This window comes from Haliaeetus albicilla, chromosome 4 (genome assembly GCF_947461875.1).
Source record: "Haliaeetus albicilla chromosome 4, bHalAlb1.1, whole genome shotgun sequence".
NCBI lineage: Eukaryota > Metazoa > Chordata > Aves > Accipitriformes > Accipitridae > Haliaeetus > Haliaeetus albicilla.
Window position 1 is genome coordinate 28266011 of NC_091486.1, and position 14487 is coordinate 28280497.

Genomic DNA, 14487 nt, shown 5'->3' on the forward strand with positions numbered 1-14487 from the left:
TTTCTGGAGTTTTCTTCCTTTTCTTACCTCAGTGGTTTAGTAAAAAGTGATGAGATGCTAGCTCATCTGGCAATGTGTAGTTAGAACTCTGGCAAAAGCAATGCATTAGGTATTTTTTGATCTTACTTTGTCTTCTGGGGGGAAGCAAAAGTAGTTTTGATTGATAGCAGAAAAACCAACTAATATTACGCCAGTCAACTTCTAAATCAGATTTCAATGAGCTTGTTTTATAAATGCCAATGGCAAATACAAATGGTGGCAGTCAAACAGCAGCGAGGCAAGCTGGTAAATTTAAAAAGATCCTTATTTTACTGATGAAGAAATCAAAATGCAAAATGACTGAAACCAAATTTTCAGAAAATTTCAGGTTTGCCTGCCACTAAGTGGCAGCAGAATGAAGAATTATTTGGGAAATTTCTTTTCTTAGTTCCTAGAATTGTGTGGGTCTGTGCCATTTTAATGTAAGGTTTTGAAACTGGTGATCTGCCTTGTTGCACCATTAGCACACAGCAAGGCTGGGAGCAGAGCTCTGCCGCCTGCTGCCCAAGCACACAAGCATCCCCCAACCCTGCAGCAGGAGGAGAGAGCCACCCTCCTCTTCATCACAGGAGATGACTACGTGGAGCCAGAGCCAGGAAAATGACTTTCCTTTTCCAACTGTATGTCATCATCAAGCACATTAATCAGAAGTCGGCAATTGGTTCATTTCTTTCACATTTTTTGAGAGAGAAAGCTTTGCTCATGGACATAGTACTGTTTGGCCATGGAGACATTTCGTCAAAAATAATGAAATGAAACTGACTGAAGTACTTCATAGCATCATTATTATCTGATTTGTCTCTAGCTTGGGGTGTCCTGCACTAAAGTTTGCATGTGAAAGGCTGGATCCATGCTTCTGTTCATCTACTTTGCTCTCTCCAGAGGCACAGTTTATACAAGGGTAGGGGCAGGATTATAAGAAGGCTCCAGACTGACAGTGACATTGTGTCCGTAAAGTCTCTCTTCATGCTCATTTATTTCAGATTCAAACCATTCTTGTTTAAATCATTCTTTAACTAAAACCTGTTACAGGCATGTGGCTCATGGGCTATTTCTGCTATCTGAGCAATTAAAGAGTATCGTGTTTATTATTTTTAAGAGAAAATTTAGACACTGTGACAAAAACTAACCAAATCCAAAGCCCTATCAGCGCCCTGTGACTTTCATCTGAAACTTCTCAGCTTTTATTTCCCAAGGAAAATTCCAAACTCTCTACAAGAAGCTTTCTCCAACAATTATACCAGCCTCTTGCTGAGTTTCTTTTGTGTAAAAGCCGGCCTCTCTGACCTGTTCTGTTGCTCCAGTGCCTGACTGAAACCCTACAGAAAAGGCTTTTATTTGCTCTTGCCAAGGGGAAAGAAAGCAGGGTACTTAGCTGGATGAGATAAGCCTTTGCCGGATGACTCCACTGCAGAGCCCATGGGTGATATCAGAGGCCAAGTCTTTTAAAATAGGTCACCTCTTGCCCTGCATAGCTGCTCCAAGTGCATTAACATTATCCAGTGGGAGAAGAGAGGCAGATGAATTTTGATCTTACTCTAAAATGACCACAAGGCTTCTCCCAGCATGGTCATGCTCTTTGCACAACAGTGGAGATTCACAGAAAAAGTGACCAGCAGCATCAAGCAGTGGTCATCCTGGCTATAACCAGCCTCCTTCCACTCATTTCTTTTCTGACCTCATATAATGACACCTTTGGGGTAGCTCAGCTTATTATATCAGCTTGGCTGGGTGGATCTGCTAATAAACATTCAAAAGAGCTCTGCTAACAAGAGCATTTGGGAGACAAATCACTTGGTGTTTCTTTCTCTGTATTTCAGCAATATAGGTGGGCCAAATCTTGCAGGTTTCCCTGCAAGTGGGTGAGATTTTGCCCTGGGTAAAGACTAAAGCTTAGAGCTCTAATGCTGAAAGGGGCTCTGTGCAGGTAGATGGACTTTCAGAAGTGTCTCTCCTTGAAGAACTAAGGTTTCATTTCAGAAAGTCTGTGTACATATCTGGACTGATGGCAATATCCTTTAGACTGAACCTTTCATTTATGAACATGACCATTTTTCTTCCTGAGGACACTAATTAAAGCCTGAAATCCTGTTTATTTGCCAGGTGCTAGTCCAGTCTACATGAGGTAAGGGTGACACTAGCCTCGGAAATGATCCACCCAACACAGGGGAAAGTCCTCAACTGCTTTTTCCTCAGCACTGGTGTAAAAAAACCTCTAAACAAAGTTCCAGTCTTATTTTTACATACCTCAACTTTCCAGTAACTTGGGTATGTACAAACCTGTTCTCAGCTCTTCATGTGACTTCTATTATACCACTTTAAAACAAAAACACAAAAACTGTGAAGAAATGACTTGAGTAATTAGATTCCTGTTAGCTAATTAGAGCAGCCAAGAATAAGTTAAACTGGAAAAATGCCATATGTTCAGATTTGGAGTACAATACAGCTGTATTGTGTTCTGTAAGCGATGTTATGGTCTGTCAGGGAAGAAAATGGAGCATCATTAAAAAGTCTCCTTCCCTCCTGGCCCCCAAAAGAGACCAAATCTCTAGGGAGAAGTTATCTACTGAGAGCTTGGGTTTTGTTTCATATAAGAGAGCAATACCCAATCACTTGAATTCTCCATGATATATTTGCCTAGTTATAAACATTATAAGGAAATTTCTCGTTCTGTATAACTAGGCTTCTTTTGTGAGCAGAGTCCTGGCTGCACAGTAGTCCATGGGAACTGAAGGATGTTGAGAAACCAGGGATTTTATTCTCTCCTGTGAATCAAGTGATATCACAGTCTGATATTTGTGATTTAGTTTCCGATTATTTCCTGACGCCTCTCAAAAGGAATTTATGGTCAAAGAGTTCAGTAAAGAAATTTAGCTTATAATTGTCAATGGATTTGAGAGGGATTTAAGGGTGGGAAACGTGTGGCTTGTTTGACTTCTGTAGGAGGGTATATCTGATTTGCAGTAGCTAAATGATAATGTTCTTTTTTACCTTGTAAATTCCGTTCTCATCGTAAATCTTGTTGCCACAGAGATTTTCTATGTGGAATCTCTTGATGCCAGAACTGACCTGTTGTAGTGAGAGCATCGATTCGTACATGCATTGACTCTCATAAGGACACTTTCTTAGTAAGACTGTTATAAGAACATGCTTTCATTAATTTATTTAGACTGCTTTCAAGGCATTATAAGTTACACTAGAAAAATACTATTTGTCCAAGAAAGACTGTTCACACAACTATTAATGTAATCCTTCACTTAGACCAATATGGCTCTATGTATTTCCCCCAGCAGAGAGCTCTTGACTGAACTCCAGCCCACACTGCACTCCAGCTCTGCTCTGCCACCACTAAATTCCCCCTTTTACTTCTGCTACAACCACACTGTCCCTGTCTCTCATTGCTACCTCAGCTGCACACAAGCACTTACATTTTCCTTCCATGTCCCCCTTGCCTTTCATCTTTTCCTCATCCTCTACAGAAAGAGGTTTTGTATATTTTCTACTCTCTGCCTCAGTCTATGGCACTCAGGGATCTCAGCTTCCCTCGTTCCCATTCCTTGTCACCTCTCCTTAAAAATTGATACTCTGCATTGTGTCTTATCCATCAAAATGCCTGTCAAAAATAAGCATGCAATGGTGTTTCTGTCCTCAGAAACAAATGCATGCCCAAATCTCCCAGTGACCAAACTGCATCTCCAAGCAGCTCTACCTTTCCCTTCATCTCACAACTGACTTGAAACACTTTATGTCCTCAGGTTTGTCTCTTTTGCTCCTTTAGGTTAATTTCTCATCTCTGTTTACTGGATTTGAAAAACTGTTTGTTTATGTAGTTTTGTGAGTAATTTTTAAATTTCCACGTTGTCTGATGCTATTCATTGGCACAATTTGCCTTGTGGATATGAATGATTTCTCTAACTCCATACAGGACCAGTTCTTGTTCCCAAAGTTGCCTGTCATATAAATGCTGCTGGGTGAAAGGAAAGGCTGGAAACATTCCAGTTCTGGTAGGTTTAATGTTACCCTACTAAGAACACTAAATGTGCAAGCTGGAAGGGTTAGAGTTGTGCACATCCTTAGGAATAAGACCTGGGACCCGACAAAGCTGCTGGTTGCAGTTTTTGTTCCTCATGCAAGCTTCAGCCTGGGTTTACAAAACATATTTTTAACCTGGGCAAGTTTAGAGTTTCAGGAAGCAATGGGACATAGCTTACTTTTCATTGTTCTCTGCTGAAAATTCCTGTTTTATTCAAATTTCAGCCTCCAAACTAAATCCAGGATCCTGAACTAAAAAAAAATAAAAAAATCCAGTGTTGAATTATTGAAGTTCATATCTGTTTGATATACAACTAATAAGAAAAAGATTACAAGCACATAAATAATCACCCATTTAGCCAGCTTAACTTCACACCCCAAAGTGCTTTACAAAGACAAATAGACATTGCTATACCTAAATAGGCACTGCTATACTTATTTAAAGGTAGGGAAGTCAAGGAAGAGATTAGTCACCTTACCAAAGTTCATACAAATGTCAATGGCAGGAACTGGCCTCCTGATTGTCCCGTCTAATTCTGTATCTGTGGGACCATGCTTTAGTAATCATCAGCACTGTTTTCAGCTACATTTTTTAACCTCAAATATGAATCGTTTGAATGTCTTTCATATAAAGGTAATGGGAAATATATACATTGAAAAAATCCAGTAAGTCAATTAATGTTTGCAAGATGCACAGATACAACAGTAAAGAATACGATAGAAAATGCAATCCATCTGCCTGGACTGGCTCTTCCTCTCACACACAGAACACCACAAGCAGCCAATATCTAGATAATGAGTTAGATATCAAGTGATATTGCCCGGACCTAATTCTTCCCTCAGACATACATTTACAGATCTGCCACACCTCAGCAGAAATTGCACAGTGATATCTGCAAGTGGAAAATTTTAGAAGGGGCGTTGGTACAGTGATAGATTGATGTCTGTTTTTACTGGCATTTTATTTTAGAGCTCCAAACTACTGTGCACCAAAGATCCTACATGATCTTTGTCAAATATTTGGGAAATCATCATCAGAAGATAGACACTTTCTGGCCATTAATCACATCAAGACAACAGTAGAAAAATAATTTAATCTCACGCAAAAACTGGTTAAGTGCAATACTTAGGAAGATCCTTGACCCGCCTCTGCTTCATACAATTTTACTTACTTGTTCAGACAGGTTCTCAAAGATGCTTTTTTTTCATTAGAAATCTCTAGTATTGACCATTTCCGCCATGCCTATAGTCCAAAACAAATTAAAGCAACAAAAGTAAGCAGTTCCAGGAAAAAAATCAGTCCAGTAATGTCATGAAACTTTTAAGATGAAAGATTAGTCTTCGTTAAGCTTTGGTTTGCTAATTTTACATATTACTCTTAGGTGCTCTTCAGTACCAGTGTTGTTATATTAACAACTTAGCCGAGGTGAGGTTCTTATTATTATTTGAGTCTAGTAGAGCCCTTCATGAGTTTGCTGCACACCGTTTGGCAACAAAGCCTTTTCTGACCATAGAAGAAAGAGCAGTCCCTGGGCAAAACAGCCACATGTCCTGATGGTCACCGCTGAGCACAGAGCCCTGCTGCAAGCCTGGCCAAAGGACCTGCTGCTAAAGGCACTCCATCACTTGCTGTTAATTCACAGACAAAAAAATGGGAGTTAAGTGCTTTAACCGTAGTGCTAATGTCTAAATGCTAATCAGGGCCTCTGGTTTTCTGAGACACACAAAAGAGAAAGAAAAGCTGTAAATTAGAAGGGTAATTTCTTATTTACAATAGTGCTGTAGGGTTCAGGGCAAAGTCGCAAAGGTTGGCACCGAGGAGCGCTTCTGTACTAACTTTTCTCTTTCCGTATCTTTTCTTCCTCTAGAAAAAGATGAGAAGAGAACAAATATCTCACAGGCAGAGGTAAGTGAAAGCTTTTTTTTTTTTAAAAACATATTTATCATCAAAATAGGTCTGTTGGGAAAAACCCTTTGAAATTCACTGATTCATCCTGGCTAATATATTTATTTACATTATCACGCTATCTTCAGTAACGCAGCCTTTTAAGAACAACCGCTTTCAAACCAGGGCTGTGTAAACTACGTTGTGTCTCAGCTCTGCCGGCTCTTCCTTCTCCCTGTAGCAGGGAAGTGAGAAAGGCAAGTTTCCGCTCTGCCTTGCTGCCATGCCCTGGCAAATAATAGCAAACCCAGCCCAAGGTGACCCTGCCAGGTCACCTCGTCCAGCATCGCTTTGGGTCTGCAGGTCACTGCTGGTCTACAAAAGCATTGCAAACTCCTCTCTCCTCTTCCCGTCATTTGCCAAGCCCACAGCAGGCAGCGCATTGATGTTGTTTGCACAAGAGTTAAGTCGGCTCCTCCGATCTCATTTTCTAACCTCCCCTTGCCTAGCTCCCGCAATTCCCTGATCTCTTTCTCCTTCACCCATTGCTCAGAGCAGCAGGCAGTGCTTTAAATAGCAGTAGGAGGTATTGATTGGTTCAAATTTGGACTCAAATACAGACTTATAAAGATTTACTGGGGCGAGGATCAACAACCTATCCCGCAGTGTTTATAAATAGCTTTCTCTTTCAAAAGAAGACAATCTTTAATTTATAAATGTTATCATTCCATCCATTGCGATAAGGTAGGGTAAGGTAATAGGATTGGCCATACTTGTGTGTGAAAGTGGCTTTCTTAAGAGCTGTCTCAAATGTTCCTTGAAGAAATAGATCTGACGAAAATTCACAGACTCTATACCAGTCAAAGTACTCAGGGAAAAGGTATTTTTTCCAAATGTTTGGGAAAAATCAACATCATTATGACCAAATAAAACTAGAAATTGATTAGATGAGAAAAAACAAAGCTTGCCTATGCACGGCTGTTTTTTAACTTTTTTCTTAGGAATGTGATAGGGTGCTTATGTCTTCAAAAGCTAGCTATGTGTGTGACCTTATGTAGTTTTATTATCCTTTGTATATGAACGAATTCCAAGTTGGTATGATATGGACACCAATTTAACCGCTTTCATTTTGCAAAAGTTGCTCTGCTTTAGCGCTCGAATATATTCCAGTTAGTTTTTGCTAAATATACATCGGTATAACTATACTACTATTACTCTCTGTGTAATCTTACTACCGTTATTTTGGAATAATTTATTTTTTGTCCGTAGATGTGATTTTGTGGCCATAAAAAGTTTAACCGTGTCTAAATATATGACTTAAATGAGGCCCAGTTAAAGGCTCAGTAGTGGGTTGCTGAAATTATTATTTTTTATTTTAGGAGTAATACAACACATTGAAGTCCGGGGGGGAGGGGGAGGGATCTTCCATTTATTTATGTAAAAAATGATATATTAATAGTTTCAGTACTACCTTACCTATACACCTCAGTCTTCATTACACTGTAATTAATTGGAATATTGGTTAATGTAAAACTTGCAACTATTTTAATAGATGTAAACCTTTATTTGCCTGATGAGAATCATTTACATAGACTGTTAAAAGCACAGGCTGTCTTAATTTTATGCTTAACAATATTTTTTTAGAGCAAAGGGTTCTTTTCAGTAGTATTGGGTCTGTTTTGCCTGGGAGCCATAAACGTTGTCCGTTAAACACGTATTTTGTCTATCTAATCTTAGTTTTCCCTGTGTTCATAAAAGCCCGGGAGCTGGCATCAGATTAATACTTATCATTTTCTTAGAAACTTCTCGGATCGCTGGGTGCACCCTCTGGAAGCAGCTGTGGGGCAAGACCCGGAGCTGCCACGACCAGCAAACTCTCCCCGTGCCCGTCTCTTACTGCCTCTCTCTGTGTTTTGTCCCTCCCCAGTCCCAGAGTGCCTCTCCCAAGCAGAGGAAGCAGAGCGTCTTCACCCCGCCTGCCCTCAAAGGTACTGTGCAGGTACTGGCTCTGCCCCGGCAGGGCGCGCGCCCCTCGCGCCGTGGCGCTGCGTCTTCTCTTCCAGAGGGAACGCTGGGGCCTCAGCGATGGCTCTCTGCCCACGAGCAGCACAGCGGTGCAAGGTTCGGGCTTAGCCATCGCTGGCTCCACATGCTGAACTACCTGGCGTTGACTATCTGCTAATACCCGTCATCTATTTATTCTTACCACAGAATCTTCCAGCAGTGGCAATTTTTATTTTTTTTTTTTTAAGTCCTGATACTTTCATTAGTTTGATATAAGCGATGATTCAATGCCAAACTTCGAAGGGAACTCCTTGAATACCTAAGTTTTATCAGTGCTGGTCCCGTACAGCTCTGCGTTTCTTATTTCAACCACTCCCATATACTCTGCCTCCCTTGCCAAGCAGCTGTGAAAAGGAGAACAGCCAAAATTGTGGGCTGGGTGTCTGGTCACAGGAAGCGTGAAGCCTTTCTTGTGAAGATAAGGAGAAATGAGAAATCTTAGTAAATGTTTAAAGGGCTTACGTGCTTTTCAGGAATGAACGTAAAAGCAGCGGGAATATTAGCTGGGATCAGAACAGCTACATTTAGGCCTTGTTTCTCAAATGACTCTGAACAGAGTTTGACTTGATGGTGCTTGCAGTGAAGCAAGATCTATAGTGATTCACCAGCACTTACGACTGACACTTAGTGCAGGATTATTTTCAGCCTGCAGACCAAAGGCTATCCTGCCAGGTGTCTCTTGATAGATAATGAATATCCTCAATTTCCATTCCTTCTGCTTAACACAATTTATTACCTGGCAAAAAAAAGGTAGGATATCTGATATACTATGTGAAATACTGCTGCTGCTGCTGCTAGGTAATTTACCGTATCAGCCAGTTCTGTGTATCTCATTCTGTAGCTTCAGTTCTCTAGTACCTGTCTTAGCAACAGTTAAAACATCACTCAGGTGCCACACAAGACTTACTATCTGTATGTCAAAATGGGCTAAAGTTTGTGTACTGGATATTAGAAATAATCTTATTACAGTCAATTGTAATAATTTGTGGAAGGAAGAAGCTTTGCATGGGTAGCAATGATACCTATTGATCTCAATGCTGTATTATTTTGCTGTACAAGCCTAAACTAAATACTGTGCAAATGAAATGCTCTGTAAAACAGGTCCTTGTATCTCCTCTCAAGGACTGCAGCCTACCCAGTGTTACCTTTAATACCCTGCTGAGACCTGGGAAGTACCTGCCATAGTTTGCTTCTACATCAACTTAATTCCCAGGGAACAGTAGGAAAGTATGTGATTCAAGACAGATCACAACTAACCTGAAATATGTTGTAAACAGAACAAGCAAAGCACAAAATGCCTCTCCTCGATACCTTAACACCCTAAACTACACAGTATTCCCAGGTACACAGGTGGACACCTGGAGGTTGATAACCCTTCCTGTACACACGCTGGATTGCTCTAGATTTACCGTACTGGAACTGCCATAAATACTGTCCTTTTTATTTAAAAGTTACTTAAAGTAGAAAATTCATTATTCCTTCCTCTACATTGTTACAAAACCATGAATGTTATTTTGTTCAGACTAAGAGATTAGGAGGCAAACCCGTAGCAATGTGAAATACACAATGCTATGAAAGCATAACTGAGAAATACAGAGGGTTTGTAATGATTTAAATTATTCTAGTTTTATAGCAGTTGAAGATAGCAATATTCAGCAGTATTTTCAGAATAACAGGCTTCATAATTGCACACTATTCCCACAGCTTTGCACATGTTTATTTCCTGTGGGCTGTTTCTCTCTCAGTATATTCACAATATGGTTGGTATTCAATATACAGTAAAGAATGAGATTCTGGATGCTGAACCTCTCTCCTTTACACCTCCTTTGGCTGCTCTGTATCCTCTGGGGCTGTTATTAATGGAAGGTGGGATAGACTGTAATCCAGTACCTTACGTTCAAAGATGGAGATAATAAATCTCCAAAAAATGGAACTCGTAGTGGAAAAGAGGGACAAACATTTTCATTTGTTAATTTCTCTGCCATTTTAGTAGTTTTTAGCTGCTCTTAACTCAAAGTTCCCAGAAATAAGCCAAGCTCGCAGGTGGGTGTAGAGCCTGGAAGCCGAGACAGCAGCCACGTGCGGAGAGCCGTGGGAGAGACGAGGGGCTGTGGCACGAGTTTTGCTCTGTGCCTGCAGCAGAGAGGTGGCCAAGAGAAACTGTGGCGAGAGTCATGCTTCAGCCTGACTCCAAATCTCCAAGTAGCTCTTGAGATTATTATTTCTTCTTTGAACTGAAAACATTTTTTGCTGCACTTTTTGCAAGTTCCTTGAAATCATTGCAAAACTCTGTGAGAGAAAGGTTGCTGGTTTCATGAATTCATGGCTAAGCAAGAGAGAAAGCAAGAGGAAATGAACTTGTGTGTTGTGATTACAAACAAAATAGGAAATTGTTAACATAGTTAAAAGGAGCAGAAGCAACATCAGACAATAGTGAAGACTAGTTACAGTACGAGGACTATAGTACATGTTACATGGAATATGTAAATACATGAAAATATATGAAATAAATGAAAGTGCAGTACTGATGAGGTTTTACTGTCACGGTAAATATATGGAGAGCAGCTGCTTAGTTAAATGTGGGCATATTTTTCCCCTCCGCCATAGCAGTCACCTAAACTGAAAGACAATGTTATTATCTGTCTAAGATCGCCCCCAAATATTTTGCTTCCATCTTTACAATGGCTTGCTTTAGCTCGAGGCGGGTCTGTAGTTGCTGCAGCAAGCTGTAGCAAACCTGTGTGCCTGCAGAGCCAGTGTCATGTTATGGTGCAACAGGCAGGTTCTTATTAGTATATATTTGTGTGTACTTTGGCTCCTGCTCTTATTTTCCTAATTGAAAATGCACCAGAGTCCCTACAGACAGAGCAAATAGCTGACTCATCTCAGAGCATTGTTCTTTTTACTGGAATACAGTGTGCTGGAAAAATCAATGTGAGAGCTATTGATTTAAGTGGTAATCTGGAGAGTGAATCAGACAGCGAACCAGATAACAGCTCAGTGCAGTGTTCTTGTTAGTATTATATTACCAAACCTAATGGATGTCAAAGAGGTTTTCCATTTTGCTTTCAAAAATATTTCTTTTTCTAACCCTGCTACACTAGTGTTTGTTAATTCCATGCTCTTATGTAGCATGCAATGTTGGTGAAAGTCGGTATCTGAAGATTGCACCAAATTAATCCATCGTATTTTCAGTATGTTGTGATTTACCCCTTGTCACATTGTTTTCTAGGTATAGCAGCACTTGTAACTGAGGATTCATCACTTTTACTTCCCGTGTTTGTGTCACTTTGTTCTTCTCTTACTCTTTGCCTTTTATGTCTGAACTTCAAAGTCTCTTAGCCTTCTATAACCTCCAATGCTCTAATATGCTAATCTTGAATCTCCATCACTTTCTTTTGTTTTAAGCTCTTCTTCTTCATGTGCAGAGGTTGGCTTGAACCTCCCTATGAAAAACAGCATAAAACCAACCAGAGGAAGGTTTCTCAATTTCAAAAGTCACCAGTTTTACATAGGGCAATCTTTCCCAGTCAATTCTCATTGCGTAAAGCCTGTTTCTCCTATTTACTAATCTGCTCCTTGTTCTGTATGACAGAACCAAGAAGAGTCCTTTGGTCCTTTTCCTCTGTATCAAAGTAGATATCTGACTGGTTTAGCACAAATATCCATCCATCCATCCATCCATCCACAAATAGCATCTTTAGAGACATCTTCATTATTCTGGTCAATGGATTGGAGGAGCCTGTAGAAGTCTTGCTGGATTCTAACCCTGTTCCCCTTACACTCACCAGAGAAGTCAAAATGGGACGATAACCCTCCCAGGTAGAGAGAAACCAAGTGGAAGGCAGCTTGGACTGCCAAGGCAGAAGCAGATTGCATTTATCGCAGGTAATGGTGCTTCCTTAGCATCTCATTACCATTAAAATCAAAAGAGCACATTTGAGTCTCAGAGCTACAACTGCAAGTTCCCATCCCAAGGCATACTGGGTACCGAGGCAGGTTTCCTTTTACCTAGATAGTCACATTTTGTTTGGTATCTCAGCTCATCCTTGAAAGGAAACTCAGGCTGAAGTGACGGGAAGCAAGGTTTACAAAGACAAACAGAAGACAGCCTGAGCTGTTCCCAAACCTGCATTGCTCCCTAGAGCTCCCAAGTCTCCACATTACCTACCAGCTATTGCTATTAATACTAGCAGCTATTTAAATACCATCAAGGTCTCTCCCGTGTGAAGGAAGTGCACATTCCTCAGGGATTTGAGGTTTCATTAACAGTGAGTCTACTGGTGTGGGTGTGCTAGAGGTCAGGGAAATAGGAAACCTTCACTCAGCCTAGTTCACCCTGCAGAAGGCTATTTAGATCAGCATCAAGATCCTGCTAATTTCAGCGGGTTTTAAATAAAGTTCTTGCAGCTTTCTGTGTTCACTGGACCACCTTTGCAACTAGCTGCCATCAAATGATAATTAAAGTCTTTCCCCACAGAGGTGAAAGGTACATTTGACTGTTTTTCCTCTCAGCCTTTTGGGAAATACATCCTTTAAATTCCCCTCTTAATGTATTTTTCTTTGCACAGAAACAAAGACTTGTTCTTGAGCTAGGCCCCAGCTACAACATTTGAAATGGGATTAAATCTGAGTTGTTATAAATCTGAGGAACGTTCAAAGACATAATTTTGGTTTGACTCATTAAAACAGCCAGGACTCACTGGCTGTTCCCAAAGTGTTCAGACTCAGGGATTTGATACATGCATAATTCTAGTATTTACAATGATGGTTGATATTAAATGAGCTCTTTCTAGCTTCTGCCATGAATTTCAGATGCTCAGCTTGTTTAGTGCCTGCTTGTTCTTCTCTCCAAAGGAAACAACATGCAGAATAAATGATTAAAATCGTGATGTCCCTCCTGAAATATGTAATTTATTAGAAGCAATTAGTACAGTATGTGGCCCTCATCCAAATTTGTAACCCCTTAGGCCAGCTTGATGGTGTCTGATGCATCTCATTACTTTGTGACTGAAGGTTAACAAGGAACATGGATAGAGTCTGGAGACATAAAGAATTATTGTTAGTGTGATAAGCACTGAGTTTGGAGCCCACGAGAATCGTCACGGAACAAAAATCTCAGGCTAAATTTACTTCAAGTGGCAGAGGAATGAAGTTTGTAAGTCTTAAGCAGTGACTACAGAAACTCGTATCATTTTACAGGCTGCCCTCATATATGGCAAACTCTGTGAAGAGCTTCTAGCATTAACTAAGCACATCAGCATGAGAACAAGAAACATCATTTTATACTAGAAAGAAAAATACTGTGTCTTTATGTGACTTCTGCTTCATACACTGGCTTAAAAATTTCATTTTCAGGAAATTAATATTAGCCACAATATAACAGATCTCACATAGTTTTCTGAACATCAAGCCCAGGTTTGTGAAAATTCACGGATTGATCTGGTGCTCAGTCAGACTTTTCTTATCTGGGTAAGTCACTTTGGCTCAGGGTATTACATTTTCCCAATCTCTCCAAGAACAACCTTTTTTTTTTAACATGATTGTGCTACACATGAGCCATGACGCCAGAGAAGGAGATGGTTTTCAACTATCCTCTCAGGCCTGAATGTGTATTTCAGTCCTTCTTGCTTTTCCAGTGGGCTAATGGGCTCTGATAAATACTGGGTGGATGGCTAGGACTGCTCCACAAAAGCAGGCACCGTCCAGTAGCTGAAGCAATCCCTGAGGATGGGGCCAAGTGCTCCTCTAATCCCTCAGCAGAGCTGCAGTTCTTCTGGAGCAGCATCTTTTCTTTAGCCTGGTGACACCCATTCCTTGATCCATTCCTTTTAGGGAGAAGATCTATCTCAATATGTTGTTTTCTGGGTAACAGAAGGCAAAGCTCTGCCTCATTATTTGTGTGCACTGCTCTTGTTTGTTCATGTGTTGTGAAGTGACAAAGTGCCATCGGTGCATTTAGTTTCATGGGTGGAAGTCCCACAACTGCCCAGACCTCCTGAAGCACTGGGAAAAGAAATTCATGCTGCAGTCTTGTATCACTACACTTTTTCCTTTTGCCTAACCAGGTCACAAAAGACAGATGCAGCTTTGGTTTCAAAACAAATTCTTCGCTTCATTTATATACCGTTCTTACCCACGTCTTAGACTGCACCTCGATGCAACCGCACCACTTAATGTAGTATGTCCTTGAACAAATTTCCTGGCTATCTTTTCCAAAATGCTACCTTCCAGTGCTTGGTCTCTTTTTCTCACTCTCTACCCTCCTCTCTCCTTCCTCAAACTTGTACAGTAGTATGATGACAGTAGCTACAATTTAAAAAAAAATGGAGGTAAATTAATTAGTGAATCACGGAGTTGGTGAATGGGATACATTAGACTGCTGCCATCTCAAGTTCAGTTGGCTGCCACCGTTCTGCTACTGCCCCAAAAGTTGGCAGACTCTGCCATAGTCTGTATTTAATTTC

General features: G+C 40.5%; 1 protein-coding gene across 1 annotated transcript in view; it reads left to right on the top strand.

Annotated features, from left to right (window-relative positions):
- The window catches only part of PPP1R1C (protein phosphatase 1 regulatory inhibitor subunit 1C), a 57272-nt gene that overhangs the window by 17977 nt on the left and 24808 nt on the right, over positions 1-14487 (top strand). Inside the window, 2 exon segments of the mRNA XM_009916408.2 lie at positions 5940-5977; positions 7884-7944. Coding sequence (XP_009914710.2) covers positions 5940-5977; positions 7884-7944 — 99 coding nt within the window.